This window comes from Dendrobates tinctorius, unplaced genomic scaffold (assembly GCF_039654945.1).
Source record: "Dendrobates tinctorius isolate UK_male_01 unplaced genomic scaffold, ASM3965494v1 ptg000056l, whole genome shotgun sequence".
In the NCBI taxonomy this organism is placed as follows: domain Eukaryota; kingdom Metazoa; phylum Chordata; class Amphibia; order Anura; family Dendrobatidae; genus Dendrobates; species Dendrobates tinctorius.
Window position 1 is genome coordinate 21,884,920 of NW_027361724.1, and position 25,168 is coordinate 21,910,087.

Consider the following 25,168-nt stretch of genomic DNA (forward strand, 5'->3'; position numbering starts at 1 on the left):
GGTGTCAGCATACTCAGGACAAATTGCACAACAACTTTTGTGGTCCAATTTCTCCTATTACCCTTGGGAATATAAAAAAATTTGGTCAAAATGATCATGTTTGTGGAAAAAATACAAGTTTTTATTTTCATGGCTCTACGTTATAAATTTCTGTGAAGCACTTGGGGGTTCAAAGTGCTCACCACACATCTAGATAAGTTCCCTGGGGGGTCTAGTTTCCAAAATGGTGTCACTTGTGGTGAATTTCCAATGTTTAAGCACATCAGGGGCTCTCCAAACGCGACATGGTGTCCGATCTCAATTCCAGCCAATTTTGCATTGAAAAGTCAAACGGCGCTCCTTCCCTTCCGAGCTCTGCCGTGCTCCAAAACAGTGATTTACCTGCATATATGGGGTATCAGCATACTCAGGACATATTGTACAACTTTTGGTGTCCAATTTCTCCTGTTACCCTTGGTAAAATAAAACAAATTGGATCCGAAGCAATTTTTTTGTGAAAAAAAGTTAAATGTTCATTTTTTTTAAAACATTTAAAAAATTCCTGTGAAGCACCTGAAGGGTTAATAAACTTCTTAAATGTGATTTTGAGAACCTTGTGGGGTGAAGTTTTTAGAATGGTGTCACTTTTGGGTATTTTTTGGGTATTTTCTATCATATAGACCCCTCAAAGTGACTTCAAATGTGATGTGGTCCCTAAAAAGAAAATGGTGTTGTAAAAATGAGAAATCGCTGGTCAACTTTTAACCCTTATAACTTCCTAACAAAAAAAAAAGTTGGTTACAAAATTGTGCTGATGTAAAGTAAACATGTGGGAAATGTTATTTATTATGTATTTTGTGTGCCATATCTCTGTGATTTAAGGGCATGAAAATTCAAAGCTGGAAAATTGCAAAATGTTCAAAATTTTCGCCAAATTTCCATTTTTTTCACAAATAAACGCAAGTCATATCAAAGAAATGTTACCACTATCATGAAGCACAACATGTCAGAATCACAGGGATTTATGGAAGCATTCCAGAGTTATTACTACATAAAGGGACAGTGGTCAGAATTGTAAAAATTGGCCCGGGCATGAACATGCAAACCACCCTTGGGGGTAAAGGGGTTAAAGGGGTATTCCCATCTCCAAGATCCTATCCCAATATGTAGTAGGTGTAATAATAACATTAACAAATACCTCCAGTTAGAAATGTATTATAGTTTTTCTGATACACTATGTCTTTTTATTCATGTTGTGCAGGCATTGCAGGACCTTAGGTATCCATGGTTACAACCACTGATATAGTGACAGTTAGCTAGTTGCTAGCGGTTGTAACCATGGATCCCTAGGTCCTGCAATGCCCGCACATGAGGAAAAAGATAGCGAATCAGAAAAGCTATATTACATTTCTAATTGGAGGTATTTGCTAATATTATTATTACACCTATTGCATATTGGGATAGGATCTTGGAGATGGAAATACCTGTTTTAGGCTGAAAAAATGTATAGGCAAAAGTACTTGTCAATTCTACTGTTTGTGCTTGGCCACCATTGAGGGAGCTTTTGTTAATTTTCAACTGTTGCCCTGCAACTATCTCAATAGTCCTCACATTGTTATCCGCAGCATATTTCTGTTTACATGATAGAATGTGCTTCCCACAAACAAATCATTTTTTTGTCCACATAAAAGATGCAAACAACAACAAATTACTATTTTGCTTTCAGTTGCTGGACTTGTTTATATGATATTGAGGCATGGCAATTCTTACAAATGGGCAATGGAGCAATTATCGTCCCGTGTAAGGCCACGTTCACACGCTCAGTATTTGGTCAGTATTTTACATCAGTATTTATAAGCCCAAACCAGGAGTGGAACAATCAGAGGAAAAGTATAATAGAAACACGTCACCACTTCTGTATTTAGCACCCACTCCTGGGTTTGGCTTACAAATACTCAAAGTGTGAACGTGGCCTAAGTTTGTCTTTATTTATACTCAGTGTTCTGGTTTAGTAAGATTCCACAATATAGTGCAGTTTTTTTGTAAAAAAAACAAGAGCTGGATTACCAGATATTCATACTTACCAACATTTAGAACTTAAAATTTCATAAGACCATCCAAAGATGCCCCCAAACATAAATGAATGCCCCCTACCCACATGCTCACTTTTAGGCGTAAATTTTTGAAACCTAACTCCATTTCTGGCTCAGTTGGATGCACTGTCCAGCCAAAATTGCGACTATTAGCAAGTATGAATGTTCTAGATTACTATTACTAGACATTGGATCAAAAAGGAACTTTCCTGTAAACTTTGATAATGTGGCCCTTGGAGTAAAAAAGTTATGCATCAGACTCTATCCCACATCGTCCTATTCTGCTTTACACCACCGCTGTATAATATACAATACACAGATGACAGAAGAAACAGCAATGTCTATTAAATATGTGAGGGCTGATGAATACCAAATGCTTATTTTACAGAGTATAGATAGAGACTGGTAATAACAAATGAAGTGTATTTCTGAATATAACAACATACCTGCAGCTTATAGGAATATGATATGCCCCCCCAACCCCCAAGACCTGCAGATGGGGAGCAGTAAATCAGAATTGCGTGTCTCAGGAATGCAGACCAAACATAGATTAATGGAAAAATGGGAAAAATATTTTCCTAAAACCTCCACCCAACAGCCACAAAAATTTAACCCGCTCTCGTCTGAAAGGGTAAGATCAGATGTGGTTAAGTAAACTTTTAAATGAGTGTTAATGGAATCAAGATGTGAAACATTATAGAACATTATAGGCATTTTACACATTACCTGCAATAATAAATATTTATTCACATGACCCCAGGTAGTGCTGTATATTCGGGAAAGAATTCTATAGAAGGAAAAGTAGATAAAATAGTACTATGAAAAAATATTCAGTGTGAGCAACAAAATGAGCCAAAGAATACTGGACAAAAAATAATAATATAAATACTTGCATTCTACTTAAGGGGTACCTGTAATAAAAAGGTAAAAGAACGGTATCTACTTGCAGTTCTAGTGCAAATTTGCAGAAAAACGTAGTCGAAGAGATATTTGCCATTTTAGCATGATGTTTGGCTCTAAGAGGAAAATGAAGTTATATTCTTTTTACAGCCTCTGGGTTAAAGTCAAGTAACGGGTCAGTGGCTGTGAGCAGTCAGTGCCCGCTATACAGTAGAGCAGAGTAATCACGCTAGTCCTTGAGTGACATACCGCTCAGGAGCAGGATGTCACTCGGAGTAGAATTAAAGAAATTACTAATATTACGCAACATTTTGCATTATTAAATTCTTATAACAATAAATATTTTTTGCATTTTTGACTCCCTAACATAATTACAACTCTCTATTAATGTCCAACATGGTCCATTTTCATCTCTCTGGATATAAGAATATTTTTTTAGCATTAGTATAAAGATAACCTACAGCCAGTGGACCTCGTCGTTAATCCAGATGACAGGAATATAACGTTTTAGTCATACACAAAAAAAAACAGAGCCAGTGAACCTACAGTATATTTAAAATGGAACTGTACTTTCAACATTTTTGCTATAAATCGGTAGTAGCGAATATAAAAAAACTTTGTTACTTTCCTCACTTATCAGCAATTTCTTCCGCTAACCCCTTGCCTCCTGAACTTGTCATCTACTTAAAAAAAAAACAACTCAACCTTATGTTCAGAGAAAAGGGATGGTATCAATTTACACAGTCTATTATGCTCCATGGAGAAGGGAGAGAAAGGAGTCAGGAGCAGAGTGAGGAAACAGGCAGGGGAGACACATAAAAATCAAGCTGAGCTTTCTAACAAGCCTTTTACATCAGCCCAGAGCCTAATCCACACCCATACAATTTAGTACTGCTGTATTAATCATTCCATGCTGCTGCTGTTCCTCTCTGTGTGCTAGCTAAGGAATGAAAGAGGTAATTCCTCTTTGTCGGTTGAGATGTGGGGAAGCATCATATCAATTGTTATTTGCAAATGAAGAGACAGGGCCTGCAGAGGGAAAAATATGTGAAAATGCACGATTTCTGCTAAACTTAGCAATACCCTATATGTGGCTGTACAGTACTGCTTAGCCACACAGCAAAACTCGGAAGGGAAGAAGTGCTATTTGACTCTTGGAAGACAAATTATCGTAGAATACATTGCAGACTACATAAAGTATACAGAGCCCCCAAGTGCCAGAAGAGCAGAATCCTCCCTCAAGTGACCCCATTTTGTAAACTATACCTTTCTGGGAATTTATTTACAAGTGTAGTGACAATTTTGACTTCATAGGTGTTTTACAGAAATATACAGCAGTGGAAGTTGCTGAGTGAAAATTGCAAATCAGCCATTGTAGTGCCCGTACATTGCCGAGTCCAGTATGTAGTAGTGCCCATACATTGTAGTGCATATACATTGTGCCCATCTCATGCTTCTGGGGACATGCATCTCGTAAATTAAGCAGGCTCTCATCATTACAGAAATTACAAACATGTGAACCCCAAACGTGGTTAAGGCACACTGGGGCTCAGAAGGGATGGGGCATTTGGTAACTCAGAATTAGCTGGATTCTTTTTGGGAGAGCCATAGTTCTTCTCCAGAATCTTTGTGCTACCAGTAATGTGGACGTCCTCTATATTTCCATTGACAGATGATGGACCTGAGTGGGGGCTTTTTTTGTGGATTGAGTTGAAACTTTTATTGGGAACATTTTACATAACATTTTGGTTAACATTTATCTTGCACTCTACGCTGAGCACTTACATCAGCGTTTCTATCTAAATCTCTGAATGACGTGATTCAGATGAAACTCCTGAAGGATCCATTGACAGTAATGAGGCAGCAGAGTATTTTTGTATCCTATTTGTATTGGTGTCTGGAGAGACACTAGAGCATAATATTCCCCATGTAATTTGTATTGCATAACTTCATTGTAAATCGAATTTCCCTGTAAAATCTACGTTATTTGGTAAATTCGATTCTGGCAGATTGAATCATCTCTACTGTTTACACATGCCTACCGTGATTACAATGCACACAGAACGATCTATTACATAGGCTTTCTGTCATGTCGGACGCTGTTCACACCACAGCGTCCGGCAGGCAGAGGTAGTTCCACCTCCAGCCACTATAGCCTCAGTGGCGCCGGCCTGATCTTCAGGCTCTCGGGGGTTAATCCTGCTGGAGACCAGGTTGGATCGTTAGTCACGCCCACGGTCTTTAAATAGTTATGCTGGCCTATGGGCGTCGCCGATTATAGCTTGTGTTTCATACCAAGTGGTTCCGGTCTGGAGTGGAGGTGTTGCAGAGAGAGAGAGATTCGTATCTGGTGTCGTATGATCCGTCGTTATCCTTTCTCCTTCCCATATTGGTGTTTAGTTGTGCCCTGTTCACATTACTGTATATTCCTGTGTGTGTGCGGCGCAGTGCAGTTTAAGTTCTCCCTGTCTGTCTTTATTTGTGTGGGGGCTTTGGTGGTGTGTCTCCTCACTGGGTGGAGGGTTAAGTGCAGGGCTGAGCAGGAGACAAGGAAAGGTTGGAGGCTCAGGCATTTGCACCATCAGCAAAAACCCTGGGTTGAGGGTCAGACAGGGTTTTCCCTAGTTATAGGGACATCACAGGGCCCCCGGGTATTACAGCCTTAGTGGGACTAAGCCCCACGTGACATTATAATCGGCCCACATTTTTTCAGGAGTCCATGGATCCATTAGATTCCATAACCCGCCAGTTGGCGGCGCTGTCCTTACAGGTCTCCGAGTTGAAAGGGGCAGTTCAGCAGCAGGGCCTGGTAGTAGCGAAGGTGCAAACGGCATCTGCAGGTATCGGTGCAGAGCCGAAGTTTCCGCTGCCAGAACGTTTTTCAGGGGATCGCAGCAAATTTGTCGTATTTCGGGAGGCCTGCAAGTTATACTTCCGCATGTGCCCTATCTCCTCAGGTAATGAGGCCCAGCGGGTAGGGCTGGTGTTGTCATTGCTGAGTGGTGACCCCCAAGCATGGGCATTTTCCTTACCAGCTGACTCTGCTACATTTCTTTCTGTTGATAATGTTTTTTCTGCCCTCGGACTCATTTATGATGATCCTGACCGACTGGCTCTAGCGGAATCTAAAATCCGCGCCCTCCGCCAGGGGGAGCGCTTGGCAGAGGACTATTGTTCGGAATTTCGCCGCTGGGCCGTAGACACACAGTGGAATGACCCAGCGCTGCGGAGCCAGTTTATGCATGGGGTGTCAGGGAGGGTTAAACAGGCCCTCCTGATGTATGAGACTCCGGCATCGTTGGAGTCTGCCATGAGTTTGGTGATACGTATTGATCGCCGTTTTCGTCAGGGGGCACAGGAGATGCTACCTCTGGGGGAAAGCAGAGGTGCAAGTGTGGTTGAAGTAGATGAGTCCCCTGAACTTATGCAGATTGCTGGCGTGGCACAGGTTAAGCGTCACGCTCCGGGATTCCGGAAGCCCGGAGCATGTTTCTACTGTGGTAAAAGAGGTCATTATTTTAACGTTTGCCCGGTACTACCTAAGAGGGTCACATCGGCGGAAAACTGTTAAGCTCAGAGGGTATGGAGGAGACCCAACTGAGCGCATGCATATCCTCCATGATGGTATCTCAATGTATGCTCCCTGCCAAGGTTATTATCGTGGGCAGAGAGCTACCAATATCAGTGTTTGTGGATAGCGGTTCCGCCACCAATCTCGTAGATGAGGAGTTTGCACACACCGCTGGGTTTAAGATTGAAAAGCTTCCTCACCCCATACAGGTGGTGACCAATAATGCTGTTCCCCTCCCTCAAGGGGAGATTACGGAGTTTGTGGCAGAGGTGAAACTCCACATTGGGGTCCTACATTCTGAGTCGGTTACATGTAGGGTCCTCCGTAATCTCCCAGCACAAATGGTCCTGGGTTTTCCATGGTTGTCCAGACACAACCCGGTAATTGATTGGAAAACTCAGGACATAGTACAATGGAGTGGTTTTTGCCAAGACAATTGCTTGGCCACATGTGTGTCCGCCGTGACGCCCAGCCTGCCGGAGGCTTTGCAGGATTTCGCAGATGTTTTCTCTGAGAAGGGTTGCTCAGAACTGCCTCCACATAGAGCCTATGACTGTGCGATCAGTTTAAAACCCGGGGCCAAATTACCTAAGGCCAGGATGTTTAATATTTCTGGTCCTGAGAGACAAGCTCTGAAAGACTACATCACGGAGAGTCTGAGCAAAGGACACATCCGGCCTTCGTCCTCGCCTGTAGCCGCGGGGTTTTTCTTCATTAAGAAGAAAGATGGGGGGTTACGCCCGTGTCTGGATTTCCGAGAGTTAAACCAGATTACTATCCGTGATCCTTACCCTATGCCGTTAATCCCGGATTTGTTCAACCAGGTAGCGGGGGCGAAATGGTTTTCCAAGCTGGACCTCAGGGGGGCGTATAACCTCATAAAGGTCCGTCAGGGGGATGAGTGGAAGACGGCGTTTAACACTCCTGAGGGTCATGTTGAGAGTCTGGTTATGCCGTTTGGGTTGACCACCGCGCCTGCCGTTTTCCAACATTTTATTAATGATGTATTTGCTCATGTCCTGGGGAGATTTGTGATTGTATACCTGGATGATATCCTCATTTATTCTAGCGATCGGGACACTCATTTGGAGCATGTCAGGCAGGTGTTACAGTTGCTCCGGGAGAACCAGCTCTATGCTAAGCTGGAAAAATGTTTATTTTTTGTCCAGGAGTTGCCCTTTTTGGGATATATTGTGTCCGCAGCCGGGTTTAAAATGGACACCGCTAAGGTGCAAGCGGTGCTGCAGTGGGAGAGGCCGGAGAGTCTGAAAGCACTCCAGCGGTTCCTTGGGTTTGCGAATTATTATAGGAAGTTTATAAAACACTTTTCGACTATCGCCAAACCGCTCACGGACATGACAAAAAAGGGTGCCGATCTGGCGAACTGGCCTGAGGTGGCTATACGTGCCTTTGAGCGTCTGAAGAATAGTTTTGCTTCTGCCCCCATTCTGGTGCAACCAGACGTGTCTAAACCTTTTGTGGTGGAGGTTGATGCGTCGGAGGTGGGAGTGGGGGCAGTACTGTCTCAAGGCTCGTCCTTGAGCGAGATGCATCCATGCGCCTACTTCTCCAAGAAGCTGTCGCCGGCCGAACGGGAATTATGATATCGGCAACAGGGAGTTGTTGGCCATCAAACTGGCTTTTGAGGAATGGCGACACTTCTTGGAGGGGGCGTCTCACCAGGTCACAGTCATCACCGACCATAAGAATCTGCTCTATCTGGAGTCGGCCAAGCGTTTGTCTCCTAGGCAGGCTCGCTGGGCATTGTTTTTTACTCGTTTCAATTTTCTGGTGACTTACCGTCCCGGGGCTAAAAACACCAAGGCGGATGCTTTGTCTAGGTGTTTTCCGGGGGGAGAACCTCGGGAAGAGCCGGTACCCATCCTCCAGAAAGGGGTAGTGGTCTCGGCTCTCACGACGGAGGTAGAGGCGGAGATTGCCGAGGCCCAAGAGGAGGTACCACCAGGACTTCCCGCCAACAAATCATTTGTACCCCTGCATCTTCGGCTTAAGGTGTTGAAGGAACACCACGACTCGGTACTGGCTGGTCATCCAGGGGTGAGGGGCACCTTAGAGCTGGTATCGCGTTGTTTCTGGTGGCCCAAAATCCGGCAGGACGTGGTCTCATACGTGGCAGCTTGCATCACGTGCGCTAGGGCTAAGTCACCCCGTACCCGTCCTGCTGGCACGCTACAGCCTCTGGGGGTACCCAATAGGCCATGGACAGAAATCTCCATGGATTTCATCACTGACTTGCCAGCCTCGGCGGGGAACACGGTCATCCTGGTGGTGGTTGATCGTTTTTCAAAGATGGCGCATTTTGTGGCGTTGTCTTCGTTGCCCAATGCTAAGACGTTGGCTCAGGTATTTGTGAAGGAGGTGGTCAGACTCCACGGAGTACCGTCGGACATAGTATCTGATAGGGGTACGCAATTTGTAGCGAGGTTTTGGAAAGCTTTTTGCTCACGTTTGGGGATCAAGTTGTCACATTCATCGGCGTTTCATCCACAGTCCAATGGACAAACTGAGCGCATGAACCAAAATCTAGAACAATATTTACGATGCTTTGTGTCCGACAACCAGGAGGAGTGGTCTACTTTCCTTCCTCTGGCCGAATTCGCGTTAAATAATCACCGCCAAGAGTCATCGGGAGAGTCTCCATTCTTTTGTGTGTACGGTCAACATCCTCAGTTTTGTACCTTACGTCAGGGTGACTCGGGGGGTGTCCCGGAGGAGGATCAACTAGGAGCCCAATTGTCATCAGTCTGGAGGCGGGTGAAACAGCGTTTGTTGAGCATGAGTGCCAGGTACAAACGGGTGGCTGACAGTAGACGTGTGCCAGGTCCGGACCTGTGTGTGGGTGAATGGGTGTGGTTAGCTACTAAGAGCATAAGAATCAAAATTCCATCTTTAAAACTGGGTCCAAGGTTTATTGGGCCTTTTAGGATTTCTGCCATCATTAACCCAGTGGCGTATCGGTTGGAACTTCCTGCGGTGTACAAGATACACAACGTGTTTCACAGAGCTTTATTGAAAAAGGTGGTAGGCTCTGTGGACGTGACGCCGATGCCACCTCCAGTCATGGTGGATGGCGATTTAGAATTTGAGGTCGCCAAGGTAGTGGACTCTCGAGTAGTACGCCGTACTCTTCAGTATTTGGTGCACTGGCGGGGGTATGGTCCGGAGGAGAGGTCTTGGGTTCCAGCCTCAGACATACATGCGGATCGGCTGGTCAGTTCTTTTCACCGTCGTCATCCGGACAAGCCGGGTCCTATGAGTCTTGAGGGTCCGGAGGTCCCTCGTAGAAGACGGGGTAATGTCATGTCGGACGCTGTTCACACCACAGCGTCCGGCAGGCAGAGGTAGTTCCACCTCCAGCCACTATAGCCTCAGTGGCGCCGGCCTGATCTTCAGGCTCTCGGGGGTTAATCCTGCTGGAGACCAGGTTGGATGGTTAGTCACGCCCACGGTCTTTAAATAGTCATGCTGGCCTATGGGCGTCGCCGATTATAGCTTGTGTTTCATACCAAGTGGTTCCGGTCTGGAGTGGAGGTGTTGCAGAGAGAGAGAGATTCGTATCTGGTGTCGTATGATCCGTCGTTATCCTTTCTCCTTCCCATATTGGTGTTTAGTTGTGCCCTGATCACATTACTGTATATTCCTGTGTGTGTGCGGTGCAGTGCAGTTTAAGTTCTCCCTGTCTGTCTTTATTTGTGTGGGGGCTTTGGTGGTGTGTCTCCTCACTGGGTGGAGGGTGGAGGGTTAAGTGCAGGGCTGAGCAGGAGACAAGGAAAGGTTGGAGGCTCAGGCATTTGCACCATCAGCAAAAACCCTGGGTTGAGGGTCAGACAGGGTTTTCCCTAGTTATAGGGACATCACAGGGCCCCCGGGTATTACAGCCTTAGTGGGACTAAGCCCCACGTGACACTTTCATTGTTCTGGGCAGCATATGTCCTTTTTACACCAAGCAATGTGCTGCTGAGAATTATTTTTTAAGCTGTATTAAACTTCATTTCACCGAATAAATGCTAGTTCCCTATATTCATGCAGTGTAAATGCACCTTAAGTTTGTACTGTCTAAGAATGATACAGTATTGATAAATATGCCCCAGTGAGTCAATAAACCCAGATTTTAATAGGTTTTCCTTGGAGTATGTAATAGGGAAGGTATTGACCCCAGGTGGACATATCATTGGTACAATCTGTGCAAAGGTACGAGGCTCATTTTCAAAACATGTGCAATTATGAATTATGATAAGCTGTTGGACTGCAAAAGGCCCCTATACTGTTCTTGCACAGGGGCCCTATTCTGTCTGCGTCCAAAAGTGTATTGACTAATATGTGAACTTTAGATTACAGTGAGGATAAGGTTTGTAATAAAGAATGACTGTCTTAAGGATCTAGTAGGTGTCTTCTAGTCTACTATTTTCAATTCTTACCGGCAATGCAACTGATTTCCTATCATTAACTGGTCAAAATTACTGTTCTTGTGAAAAGTTAACCAAGTTGAAGATGAAATGATCCCTAAAAGGCCTAAAGTTAAAGATGACACTTTTCCTTTGCGTTTTAGAAAAAAAAAACAGATTGCATTTTTTTTCATTTTTAAAATTACAAAAAGGGAAATGTGCCGATTACTGTGAGATCTGTGTAATACATAATGTCCTCTGTGGGGGCACTGCAGGAAGATTGGCAACTTACTGAAAGTTTCTCTCCAGATGATAGCTAAACATTGGGGATCGAAGCAGGATTAGGATCACCTTATTGGCAAAGCCCGCTGCTAACCAGACTCAATCGTCAGAAGTGGTAAACACTCTTAAATTACTGACAGCTTTATGTACCCCTGTATGGATTGTATAATGCAAACTTTTATGGCTCGACTAAAGCAGTCTTGTCATAGATGAGAAAAACTTAATCCCTCTTCATAATTACTGTTGAATCTCAAGTGATTCAATCACCTGATGCAATAAATCCTCGAGCTGTAATAATGATAAGACTGCCCAACATTAGCCGTGTTTTGATTACCTACTACTGTATGTCTAGAAGAACGACTTATGACCTGGCCTTTCCTGAAAGGGGAACATTTTGAAATTGAGCTCCTTAGTGTTGGGAATAACAAGTCACGTCAAAGACAGTAATATATTCACTTCTGCAACCTAATAAGCACCGAGATACTAATTGTGCTATGAAGGATGTCAAGAAACTGCTGATACTCATCATTACTGCATCTGTGTGATCAAAACTCTTCCCCACCCTTTGCCTGCCATAAATACTAAATTAACTGAACCAAAAAATGGGCATTTGGGAATACAATATTTAAGGTTTCTGTTGTTTTCTGACATTGCTTAGTTTTTGCAAACTGCAAATTTGATTCAGATAACCTCCAAAGAACATGAGGGGGGAAGTAAAAAAAATGTGATAGCGTCCAGGGGGTTCTTCAAAGATTATTCACAGCTTATTCCGAGCATTCCAGAAAACAAAATAACACGTTTCAGCCCTCGCAGGGGTCCTGGTCAAGTACAGACGAATGGTGAGGGTTTAAACATCATATGTTTTATTGGTTTGCTGATGGAATAAGCTGTGAATAATCTTTGAAGAATCTCATAAATGTTGTCAGACATTACTATGGACTTTATTGACCCAAGTGGACTTGTGACCTTGGTGGACTTTGCATCCTAGTGGTCTTAGCATGGAAGTGATATTGCTGCTGACAACTTTTTTTTCTGTGTAATATGGGTTAGATTGTGTCACTCCACTAGCTTTAGGATCTTGAAAATGTAAAAAAAAAAACAATTTTACAAAAACTTACTCAGTTTTCTAATACAGTATATATACTGTATATAGCCTGGCTATGTGCAGACAATGTCGTCAGTAGCTGAGTAGCTGCCTTAGGAAAGTGCCTTTTTAGTCATATTTTTGGATAATTATCCTGAACATTTTTCCTTTAGTTTCAGCTGCGAAAGTTTTAGCATATAGGAGGGTTTTCCCATGGTTTTTGTGAAGTCTTTTTTATTGTACTTTCTTCACTTCACTGAATAATGAAGAAACTGCTAAGTTTTTTTAAGCAAATACAATGGCAAAATGCTCCAAAAAAATCTGGTCTTTTTCCAGGGCACAATTTGAGCTTTCCTATTGATTTTTATTGTAACTATAAAGCATCTTTGGAGTGGAAATCTCCAGAAGAATGGACATGTAATTTTTTTTAACCGTTTAGCGATTTTAGAAACCTGAAGTGGTTAAAAGTCTGAATATATAGCGACATTTAAAATTACTTTTGTTCATTCTTTTGAAAGAAAGGCAGGTTCTGCGATGGAATTCGCCTGACAAAGGCATTTTCTGCATATACAGTATCAATTTTTCATGTTTTTAGAGATCTGTTATGAGTCATTGAATCACTTTGGCAGTGCAATATTGTGAACCGGACCACACTGAGGGAAGGGTGTATGCAATCTTTTGTCCAAAATGGGGCATCTGAAGGGCATTTCTGGGATGGAGCATCAATAGATCAAATTTGTCAATTTAAATATTGGTAAGTATCTCTCCATGGTACTGAAAAAAGTGAATTTTGTATCTTAATTAGGCCACTTTCAGGTCTCTATAATACAAGAACATTCTAGCATTAGTATTATGGCTGCAACAACTGATTCATCTGAAATAAATGTAGGTGACTGTAGGACTCCATGTTGATCTAAGTTTGGCTCAGTTGAATCCTGGGAGGTTTGCGAGTTCTGGCTCTAATACAAAAACTTAGATGTCCCGAATATTTTACATCTGAAAGAGAGGTTAGCAATGCATATCTATGTATTATTTTGTAAATTGTGCCTAATTTGGTCTCACTATTATTTTATGCTTACATAGCTTATAAAATTATGTTGTATTGGCACATGAGCATATAATTTTCATTTCAGGACATGAAGGGTTGATAATGTCTGGAACCAGGCGCAAAAGTCTTTTAAGATAAAAATAATTTTCATATATAGGCAATTTTACCAACTAAACATACCACAAATCATATTCAGCAACTACTAAACTTTATAGGGATGCCAAATATGTAAAAAAGTGGTTTTGACTAAGAGTGTGGTCCTGTATATAGTGAGGAGAGATAGCGAGGTTTTCAAATGAATGGCTTTTTTCTGAATAGTTTTTTCTTTGACATTATAAAGTATACTTACATTTTATAGAAAGTATACATACATTTTACAGAAAGTATGCATACATTTTTAATTCTAATCTATGATATCTGCAAGGCCAAATGCCTCTCTGTTGCCCTCACTGCTACATAGAACAGGTGTGATGCTGAGTCACTTTTCACAGACAAACTGTGAGGCAGGGAAATCAAAGAGTCAAAAAGTCCGAGGTCAAATGCCAAGAGGGTACGTCAGACACAAAGGGATAAGAAAAAACAGATAGTCAGAGGCAAAGTCGGGGATCAGGTAACTAACATCAGAGTTCAACACAGACAAAAGAGGTAATACAGATGAGTAATCAAAAGGCATATGCAATATCCGGTAACAAAGATCAAAGTATCACAACATGGAGCACTGAACTAACACACCGCTGAGCAAGGCTATAACTCCAAATGATCTAACCATTGAAAGCTAGCTAAATATCCAAGTAATCACCCTAAACAGGTGACATATGGAGGAAACCACACAGGCCTAGCCAGATTGGACTGCTGGGCTGTCATTCACAATACTGTCAGCCCAGCATGCCCCTGACTCAGATTGGTTGACTGGGCTATCACTCACAATACTTGACAGCCCAGCACACCCTTGATCCCATAGGGCACCGGAGCTATCACTCACAGTGTCCTTAGGACACCGTGAGTGGTCAAATCATGACAACAGTGATGCTGACTACAGTTGCCACAAATACGCTTTCAGCAGTCCAGTCAGCTTATTAATGACACTTATTATAGGCATTGTCCTTAATAAAATTGCGATTTACTTCTAGGTCTGATGAAATCAAAGGATATATACTTTTTATGGACGCAAACAAAAACTTAAAATATCTAGTATATGCCCATGAAGTGCACATTTTGCATCTCTTTCGTTGCAGTAAACAAGCGTGCATTTCTCTATTGTGCAGAGTACACCAATATAGCGCGGGCTGAAAAATCAGATCATACATTGGTTGTTGTCAAATTTGTAACTAAAACAATGGTAGAAAATTTTGATTAAGTTTTGGTAAGTTTTGCTAGACAGATTTGGATGTGTCTGGAAAAGTGGCACAAGAGCTTCATAGATATGGCATTCATTCTGGACCCAATAGTTTTCATTTTCGATGTTTGGATGATAAATCTTCCACATTTGTTGAAGTCTCCTATAGATATAGTTGGATTATGACTGTGCAGCTCAGTTATTATGTTTATGTTTTACATAGGGAATCCATGGAGTAGCTCTGTACAGGTAACTGAACCTTCCGGGAAAGGTAGTGCTCCATATCTCTGCTCAAATTCTGGTCTTTGTTTTGTGCCTAGGGTTAGACTTTAATGGGTTGTCTAAACTAGTTTCATGAACCCTTATATGTAATTTTTTAGTTAATATAGAATTCCTTGTTCTGGATCTTCATCTATTAGCCACAACTGAAGGCATCTAGAAAGTGTATCTTCTTTCACCAGTGGCATAACTTGAAGCATGTGGACTCCAAATCAAGTCTCTAAAATCAAGGATCTTTAATAGTTGTATCCTTCTCATATGGGTCAAATGGACCTTTTGGGTCCCCTTAGCTCCTGGTCCAGGTATGACTGCACCTACTATAGTTATGCTCTTATCACCCAGTCATATAATCCATCCTGTATTGCAAAGATAATCCATAAATTTCAATAGGTACTGTGTAACACCTAATTCCTCCTCTGATGGCTCTATGAAGTGATTAAAGCCTTATAGGCAGTTTAACTAACAAATCATAGCTGATCACTTGGGTCCTCTACAGCATAATATTTTGTAATTGTCACATTTCTCATAAGTAAGTGGAAGCTCTAAGCTAAAGTTGGGGCACGCTGGCTAGACTGGGATCCTGGGTCTAGGCACACATTCTCGACTATTAACCCCACAAGAAGGTATGGACTTCTCTGGTCGGATTCTCGTGTTATGGTACCTAGAATACTCATGATTGGTGGTAGGTACACAAACTGTAGCAAAGAAAATGAAGAAGTCAGTAACACGGCCAGGGTTTTCAATAACATAACAGACGGAATGTAACAAACCGGAGCAGGGGTGACATGATAAGAATCAAGTTACAAAATGAAAGATTGGGACATAACCCTAATCCAAGAACAAAGCCGAAGACAAAGTCAGAATCAAGATCTGCAATCAGAAATAAAGTCAATAATACAGCAACAAAATGCTGTAAGCCACAGTCCATGACAGGAGATGACATCTTTAGGCATTGATTGTCTTGGCAGCGTGACGCCTCCATGAAGACACAGGACAGACACAGCAGGACTACAGCAGAAGACAGAAGCTATCACTGGAGTGGAAAAGGTATCCAGGTGCTTAGAAACTGGGTGCAGTGGTCAGCAGGCCTTACAGGCACCTGGCAGTGGTAATAGTGATCAATATTTAGTGTCCTTTGACCTTTCTGACAAGCAAAAAATTGTTTGAATTGGACAGCCCTTTTAAAGGGAGTCTGTCACCCCATTTTTGGCCTATAAGCTGTGGCCACAGCCATCAAGAGCTTATCTACAGCATTCTGTAATGCTGTAGATAAGCTCCCAATGAAACCTGAAAGATAAGAAAAAAAGAGTTAGATTATACTCACTCTGGCATTCGGTCCGGTCCGATGGGTGTCGCCGTCCGGGCCAGCGCCTCCCATCTTCATACGATGACAACCTCCTCCTTGCTTCTCCCTTGGCTCCTGCGCAGGGATACTTTATCTGCCCTGTTGAGGGCAGAGTAAAGTACTGCAGTGCGCAGGCGCTGGGAAAAAGGTCAGAGAGGTCCGGCGCCTGCGCACTGCAGTAATTTACTCTGCCCTCAACAGTGCAGATAAAGTACGCCTGTGCAGGAGCCGCAGCAGAAGTAAGAAGGAGGACATCAACGTATGAAGATGGGAGGCGCCGGACCAGACCGTGACACCCACCGCCCCCGCCCCCCCAGTGAGTATAATCTAATGTGTTTTTCTTATCTTTCAGGTTTCATCAGGCGCTTATCTACAGCATTGCAGAATGATGTAGATAAGCCCCTGATGGCGGTGGCCGCAGTTCATAGAGCAAAAATGGGGTGACAGATTCCCTTTAAGTACACTCAGACATGTAAATTTGCCATAGATTCACTTTTATCGAAAAATGAAAGCTTACAACAACAAAAAAGACATGTAAATTATTTATATAGTCTGTCATTTCTCTTTGTCGTAAGATCCTATACACCAGATTCATAGCTACCTGCATTCTATGAACCATTGCCGAATCTGATCTTGTAGTGTTTCCTTAATGTCTAAACCCTCTGTCTCTCGTATAGTGTCTTTTATCTGTACCAGGGCATGCTGGAAGTCAGCTTCATACTGTTCTTGTAACCCAGACCTAAGGGATTCTGTTTTTTCAGATAGCACCTCTGCCATACTGGTTTTGTTGAAGTGTGCTGGCGGCACCTGGAAACATAAGAGTGTAATAAATTAATTAAGATTGGTTATTTCTGATGGATTCTTAAAGATTCATCAAGGCTGACAATTTGTATGCCAGTCTTGATGAAGACTGCGCTAGAGAAAGATGTGCCAAAGTCATCAACAGGTGTACACCACTTAATGAACTTGGAACATCTTTCAGCGGCCTTGCACCACGGCAAGAAATGTACTCCGGTCAGAGGCTGAAGTACATTTTTGTTGTAATTTATGACACTTTTTTGGAATAAATTATAATGAATTTGTAATCCGTACTCCGCCGCGACACCTCTCAGTGAAGCTTCAATGGCGGTACTTGCCCAAGACGACCAAAAGACTCAACATTTTTGAACAATTATGAGTTGAGCAAAAATGATGCAATATTTCAAGCAGTCTTACATTAGCAAAGAAATGCTTGATGAATAAAGGACTATAAGTCTTATATCCTAAAACAAGATTTATGGCATGTACCGTATATAGCAATGGCTATCATCTGTCCATATATATAATTGGTATCGTAGGTCTTCAGCATTAAAGTTCTTCCTCAAATTAAACATATGCTTTTTAATATATCATTTTGAAATTACCTAAATCTAATTTGTCAGACTGATACAGTAAGTAACAATCAAGTCTTGTCCTTTTTAATTCAATTAGCATAAAATAATAATATACATTTCTTTATACGTCTTACATATAAAAATCACACAACCCTAATTTATTACTTTTTCTTAAAGTGAAGTTCCATAGACTCCATATGCCAATGACCCTTCCATGGTCCACAATGCCTTCTCGCGGGTGTAATATTGGACATTGTGGTTGCTATTGAATATAAAACGTAAAGCAAAATCACATGTATTCCAGGAGAAATCTAAACTTTCTGAGCTTGTGACCTCCTGCCAAGTAACTCTGATACTGAGAACACTGTGCAATGTGTGTGCAGCAATGAATACCCGAATGGCCGGTTGTAGAGAACTCCTACTTTCTAAGAGCAGCAACAATGGGTAATTATGTGCTACTAGTCTGAGACAAAGCTTCCCATTGTGTGACTCTGAAAAGACAGTGAAATTGTGATCTTTAGCAATATAGATCAGTGGAGTTTACAAACTTTCTAAAATGGTCTCAAGGGTCAAATTTGAGGAAAACTTTTGGAGCTCTTTTGGGATAGTTTATGGCATTTATAAAAATTTAGAGTGCAGCAAAAGTGGGACGGAGAAAACTATTCGGAAAATGTGTGGAAGATATGTCATAAAATGTTACATTTTGAGAAAAAATTGTAATTTTTCAAAGCTGATGACACATTGCATACAATTATTTCACCAGCGTTAACTGATTTTCCAAAAGTAACAGCCAAATTTTAATACAAGCCCCACATGTAGTTATTATAAGACTTCACCAGCCTAATGAAATTTATAAGTGGTTAGATATCTTTAAGTAAGAATCTTTCGTCAGTTGTTACCTATTATTAAAGGCCCTGCTACGCACAACGATATTGTGAACGATATTGTTGCAACGTCACGTTTGGTGACGTTGCAACGATGTCGAAACAACATCATTGTGTGTGACATGTAGCAACGATCAATGATCAGATGGCTGAGGGAAGAAGATGTTTGTCATCCCCTGAGGAAGAAGTAGTCCTTACTTCGAAACACGTTGGGAATAAATGACTAATCTTTCACCATAAGTGGGATTCTGTATTTTGTCAAGCAGCGCATGGAAGTCCATAAATTATTTCCATAAGAATTGATGTATCAGCGGTCACTCGGTTTAACCTTTGGACGTGCAGCAGCTGACCACGAATCCTATGTGCTTGATCTCTGCTACAAATAGGTGAGTGAATATCTTTTAATCTTTTAATATTAACTCGGATAAGACCCTATTGCGCTTTTCTGTTCCTTTAGTATATTGCATTCATCCATTCCATGGCGCTATACATGTGAATAGGGGTATACACAATGAAAACAAGTACAATAATCATGAACAATACAAGTCACCAACTGGTACAGAAGGAGAGAGGAACCTGCCAGCGAGGGCTCACAGCTTACAACTGATGGGAGAGGGTACAGTAGGCGAGGGGAGAGCTGGTTGTGTAGCGATATAGCGGAGCTGCAGGTTGTTGGCTCAGGGTACAAAGTGTATGCGCAGTGTACACAGAAATCTGCCAATCAGTAGTGTGGGCGGGGTTACACAGAGCTCAGCATTCAGAGAACTGCTAGATTTGCAGCAGAGAAATGGTTTTACTCAAAACTGCAGCACCCAGTAAAGTAAGTGACACATCGCTGGAATCAGGATTCTCTGCCCCTACATCATGCTGCTATCAGAGTAACAAAAACTTTTTTTAAGGAAAAAAGTCAAAATAATCTAATAAAATACCCAAATATTACACTTTTTTTTCACTTGAAACTTCTTTGTGTAGTCAAAGTTTCCCCCTCCCATGCTCCGATACTGTTTCACCATTCAGGAACATGGGACTGTGCCAGAGACACCTGCTTGGCATGCACAATGTTTCATTGTCTGGGAAGAAAACTAATTAGCAGGCTGCAGTAGCAGGTTCATATCCCCTGGCCAAGAGTTAATTCCGACAGCCTCCTTGTGTTCCAAAGTTAGACAAGAGATCCCAAGCTTATCCTATGTGCCCTTCCCACGATTCAGTTCCAGGGCCACGTGTTATTTGTTAGAATCCCACGTAACATTCATTGCCATTGCTTTGTCAGTAGCTTCCTGACATGCAGCTGCTTAAGTGGTTAAAGGAAAATGATTGTCTTGCCCCCTCTTCCCTCCGAAATGGCAGCATAGGAAAAAACACTAAATAATAAAACAAACAACCAGTGCACTGAAAAAAAACAACAACAAACCACTCAGAAATTAAAAGAAATAAACCAAACAATGACCCAGGGAATGCCTCTGGCTTCATAGAGTGTCAGCGTGTGTTGACTCTAATTCAGCACAAATTCTTATTATCTACAATGAAAAAATATTGCTATTAAATAGTAGCTTATTCAGCATAAAAAAAGGGGAAAAGTTAATTTTTTTTGGCGCAACCTCAAAATGACAGAAAAGATTCAGGAAAAATAAAAGGCCACTTTCATGAAAATTCAGCCAGACCTGGAACATAACATCTTTGCAAAATATTGAGATTTATAGCACCAAGTGCTTGGAGGAACAATTAAGTTATAAATATTGTGTATCTTAATAAAAGTTACATTTTAACAATTAGCCACTTTTCTGTGTGATATTAGTGAAAACTGCCTTAACCTTATGTTTTTCTATGCAAAGTATAAAATTAGATCCCTAATGAAATGGCTATTTAATATGGAACCACATGATTCATTCCTCTGTAATGGTCTTCAGTTATCCAAGAAAAATAAGAAACGGCTATTGTGGCGCCCCCAGGAGTATGGTCGCCACAGTGGCATTACCTACCTTTTCTGTCACGGTCACGTGTGTCTGGACGCAGCGAGTACCGCAAGGCGAACCCATAAGACACCCGTGACCCTGGATACAGTGCCTCCAGTGGGGCGAATTTTAATAATAAAACGTGCAGCTGGATACACCGCCTACAACAGGCGAATTTAGGTATTAAACGTAAATCTGGAAACCCCGCCTCCAGTAAGGCGAATTTAAATAATAAAAGGGGAACCTGGGTAACATTATCAATGGTGGGCCCTGCAATAGGGAATAGGGAAGTGGAGACCTCCTGTACACCCCTGAGCCAGTGTCCCTGCACTCCTAACGTTCCCTATGCCAGTTCCGCACCGGGCGCGCAACAGGAACCTAAAAACCATAGCTCGCCCTGACCTAAACCCTCACTAGGGAATTGGTCGGTGCGGAAACTAATCCCACCACTGCACTAAACACACATGAGGGAAAATGACAATACAGGGGAAACACCACTTAGCTTTGCTCTGTTGCATACGCTCCTAGCAACAGAGCCCACCACCTGTGTGCATCTCCTTCTCCACCCGGATCCATCACCATAACTGGATCCTTCACCATAGTGCAGCCTTGGAGCAGAGTCCACCACCAATTGCAGAAGTCCAGTAACAGAGTCCCAAAGATGAGTTCAGCTCCTGCCCAAAAAGTCAAGCATGCTTGAGTCCGGCTCTCAGCAACCAAGTCCCACATGCTGAGTGCAACTCTCTCCATAGTCATCACTCCACCAAGCCATGCAAGCACTTCCTGCTGACACCATAAACTGTGACTCTACCATGCCATGCCAGACCTTCTTGCAGACCACATAGCTGCCACTCGTCCCCTCTGGCTGGGCTGCGCAGGACTCATGTTCAGCTCGTTCCTCACCCAGGCTTGCTTCCCAAATGACGAACACAATATCACCAACAGTAATTGAACCCACCTGGCTCCCTTTTATAGAGCTTAACACCTGATTTGTTATTAAGTGCACATTAAACCAAAGAAACTAAAGTGCACTACCGCTCACCACCACCGGGGCAACTTAGAATGAACGACACCACGTGTAATAATTCTAATGGCCACCGGGGGCAATCAACCTACTTTGGCACCAAGCCAAAGGAAAAAAAGTTCACTTTGTGCATTTAAACTGTCAGATCCACCTTGGGTCATGACAGTACCCCCTCCTTAATGAGGGGCCTCTGGACCCTCAAGACCACTCCTCATAAGGGAAACACCTACAGCGGGAATGCCCAGATCCTGGGTTCACCCCACCACCACCTGAAACTTCAGGTTTATGACAAACGCGCCGCTGGAATTGGCAATAAATGGTCTGGAGGCACCACTCATCTCCACAGCGCCGACCTGGGGAACGAGTTTATGTATGTGTATGTTTGCTATGAGCTGATCAGACTCCACAACACACTTTCACAAGATGTTTTTTGGTGGCCACCCATACATGCTCGTTCACACACAGGTCGGGACCTGAACGTTTATTGCACACATTCGTTAGTCATAAATGTGGTGAACTCATTCTAGATTTGACAACAGAGGCGTCCCTCCGCTGTCACCACACTCACACCCCCGCTATTCACCAAGGGACACCACCGTCCAACCCTTTCACCATGAGGTCTGCGCCTCCCAGGGTTAGTTAATGGCGAGGGTTGAGATATGCCCTCACTCCCCCGCAGCGCACCTGCTGCTCACACCTGGAGGTGAAGGGACCGGGATATGGAGGAAATATACACTCGCTGGTCGCCTTCCTCCAAACGACCAGGAGGGGCGGCTTCTTCGGTGGAATTGAAGATTTAGCGTGAGCCCCGCGGACTATCACCAGTCTGCTCACTACAGGGACGTACCCCTTCACCTCGGGGAACCCCAGACAGCACCATGGGGATCACCAACTCCACCCACCTGTCTGGTTACGTCCACCTGTATGAACAAGTCCCACTCCCCAGCAGCGACTCTAGGGGGCTTTTACCAAAGCTGCAGGGACATGGAGGAAAAATACACTCGCTGGTCGCCTTCCTCCAAACGACCAGGAGGGGCGGCTTCTTCGGTGGTATTGAAGATTTGGCGTGAGCCCCGCAGACTATCACCAGTCTGCTCACTACAGGGACGTACCCCTTCACCTCGGGGAACCCCAGACAGCACCATGGGGATCACCAACTCCACCCACCTGTCTGGTTACGTCCACCTGTATGAACAAGTCCCGCTCCCCAGCAGCGACTCAAGGGGCTTTTGCCAGACCCGCAATTTGCCAAAGCCGCCATTTTGATTTCCTGGTTACCTGAGCAGAGGCCCCAGACCCTGATAACTGCTGCTGCAGCGGCTCTAAACACCTTGCCGCACCCCACTCACCTCAATAAGGCCCGGCAGCAATTACTCAGCGGTTTCCACATGGCCAAGGCTCACCAGAAAAAAATATAGGGTTGGTGATAATGTCATGGTCACGTGTGTCTGGACGCAGCGAGTACCGCAAGGCGAACCCATAAGACACCCGTGACCCTGGATACAGTGCCTCCAGTGGGGCGAATTTAAATAATAAAACATGCAGCTGGATATGCCGCCTCCATCAGGCGAATTTAGGTATTACACGTAAATCTGGAAACCCTGCCTCCAGTAAGGCAAATTTAAATAATAAAGGGGGAACCTGGGTAACATTAACAATGGTGGGCCCTGCAATAGGGAATAGGGAATTGGAGACCTCCTGTACTCCCCTGAGCCAGTGTCCCTGCACTCCTAACATTCCCTATGCCGGTTCCACACCGGGCGCGCAACAGGAACCTAAAAACCATAGCTCGCCCTGACCTAAACCCTCACTAGGGAATTGGTCGGTGCAGAAACTAATACCACCACTGCACTAAACACACATGAGGGAAAATGACAATACAGGGGAAACACCACTTAGCTTTGCTCTGTTGCATACGCTCCTAGCAACAGAGCCCACCACCTGTGTGCATCTTCTCCTCCACCCAGATCCATCACCATAACTGGATCCTTTACCATAGTGCAGCCTTGGAGCAGAGTCAACCACCAATTGCAGAAGTCCAGTAATACAGTCCCAAAGATGAGTTCAGCTCCTGCCCAAAAAGTCAAGCATGCTTGAGTCCAGCTCTCAGCAACCAAGTCCCACATGCTGAGCGCAACTCTCTCCATAGTCGTCACTCCACCAAGCCATGCAAGCACTTCCTGCCGACACCATAAACTGTGACTCCACCACGCCATGCCAGACCTCCTTGCAGACCACATAGCTGCCACTCGTCCCCTCTGGCTGGGCTGCGCAGGACTCATGTTCAGCTCCTTCCTCACCCAGGCTTGTTTCCCAAATGACGAACACAATATCATCAACAGTGATTTAACCCACCTGGCTCCCTTTTATAGAGCCTAAAACCTGATTTGTAATTAAGTGCACATTAAACCAAAGAAACTAAAGTGCACTACCGCTCACCACCACCGGGGCAACTTAGAATGAACGACACCACGTGTAATAATTCTAATGGCCACCGGGGGCAATCAACCCACTTTGGCACCAAGCCAAAGGAAAAAAAGTTCACTTTGTGCATTTAAACTGTCAGATCCACCTTGGATCATGACACCTCCTAGGGAGTGTGATGTCATGCTTGGAAGCAACGAAGGGTCTCTCTATCAGTTAAATACAACACACAGCACAGTTCCCACTCCAGGTCAGCAGAGGGAGCTTTGAACCAAAACTGGGGGAAGGGCTGCTCTCTGGGACCAGGAAGGGGAAATTAGTTAGTTTGTGTGAGGAGGGAAACGTGTGTGGATGTGAGAAGAGCTGGAAGATTGAGCAGAGTTCAGGCTCACTTCTAGCTGTAGCGCATGATCTAGAGTCCGGTCTCCAAGGTTGTACAGATACTGATGTTCCTGCAGCAGAAATCGGAGGAATAGCAAGCTGTAAATGCTCTGTTCCCACATAAGACTCGGAGGCACAACAGCAATGTGTGAGCCAGAAGAAGGAGGCTACAGCTGTCTGCCATACGAGGGAGTTCTAAAAGAGAACAAGCAAGTGGAACTTCAGTGTGACACAGTACTGCAAGTACCTCAGAAAGCGCTAGAAAGGAGACTACACAACCCATCTGCATAGAGAGATTCCTAAGTTGCTTCCAAGCTGGCCAGCCTCTGTTCCATCTGTAATCTGGACCCTGGACTGCACTTACAAAGCACAGTAAAGGTAACGGAAACTGCACCCTGTTGTGTCATTGCATTCTTCCTGCAAACCCTCCAGCACTGCTACGTCTCTGTGCCAGACACTACACCCTCTTCCTCAACACCTACCTCTACCTGTGGGGAGCTATTACATCTTGCTGCCTTATACCATCTGTCCCAGAGGATCTGCCTGCAGCGTCGGCTTAACCCCTTCATTGCCGATCACCACAGGTGGCGTCACGTATCATCCACTTATAAACTTTAACCAGCCACTCTTAACCCCTTTTACATGGACGCCAAGGGCCATGGACCGGGTCACCGCTACTGTGACACTTCCCTCTGAGATACCGGCCCGGTACCGAGTACCCCACCGCCCTGGTGGGTGATCCATTTTGACGTCACGAACAGGATTTATGGAGCCCGGTGTCCCTGGGTCCTGTGTGCCAGAGACTGT

General features: G+C 43.7%; 1 protein-coding gene across 1 annotated transcript in view; it reads right to left on the bottom strand.

Annotated features, from left to right (window-relative positions):
- The window catches only part of DRC11 (dynein regulatory complex subunit 11), a 247,671-nt gene that overhangs the window by 107,303 nt on the left and 115,200 nt on the right, over positions 1–25,168 (bottom strand). The window contains exon 6 of the mRNA XM_073577592.1: positions 16,925–17,130. Within this exon, the coding sequence (XP_073433693.1) occupies positions 16,925–17,130 (206 nt within the window). The remainder of the gene's footprint in view (positions 1–16,924; positions 17,131–25,168) is intronic.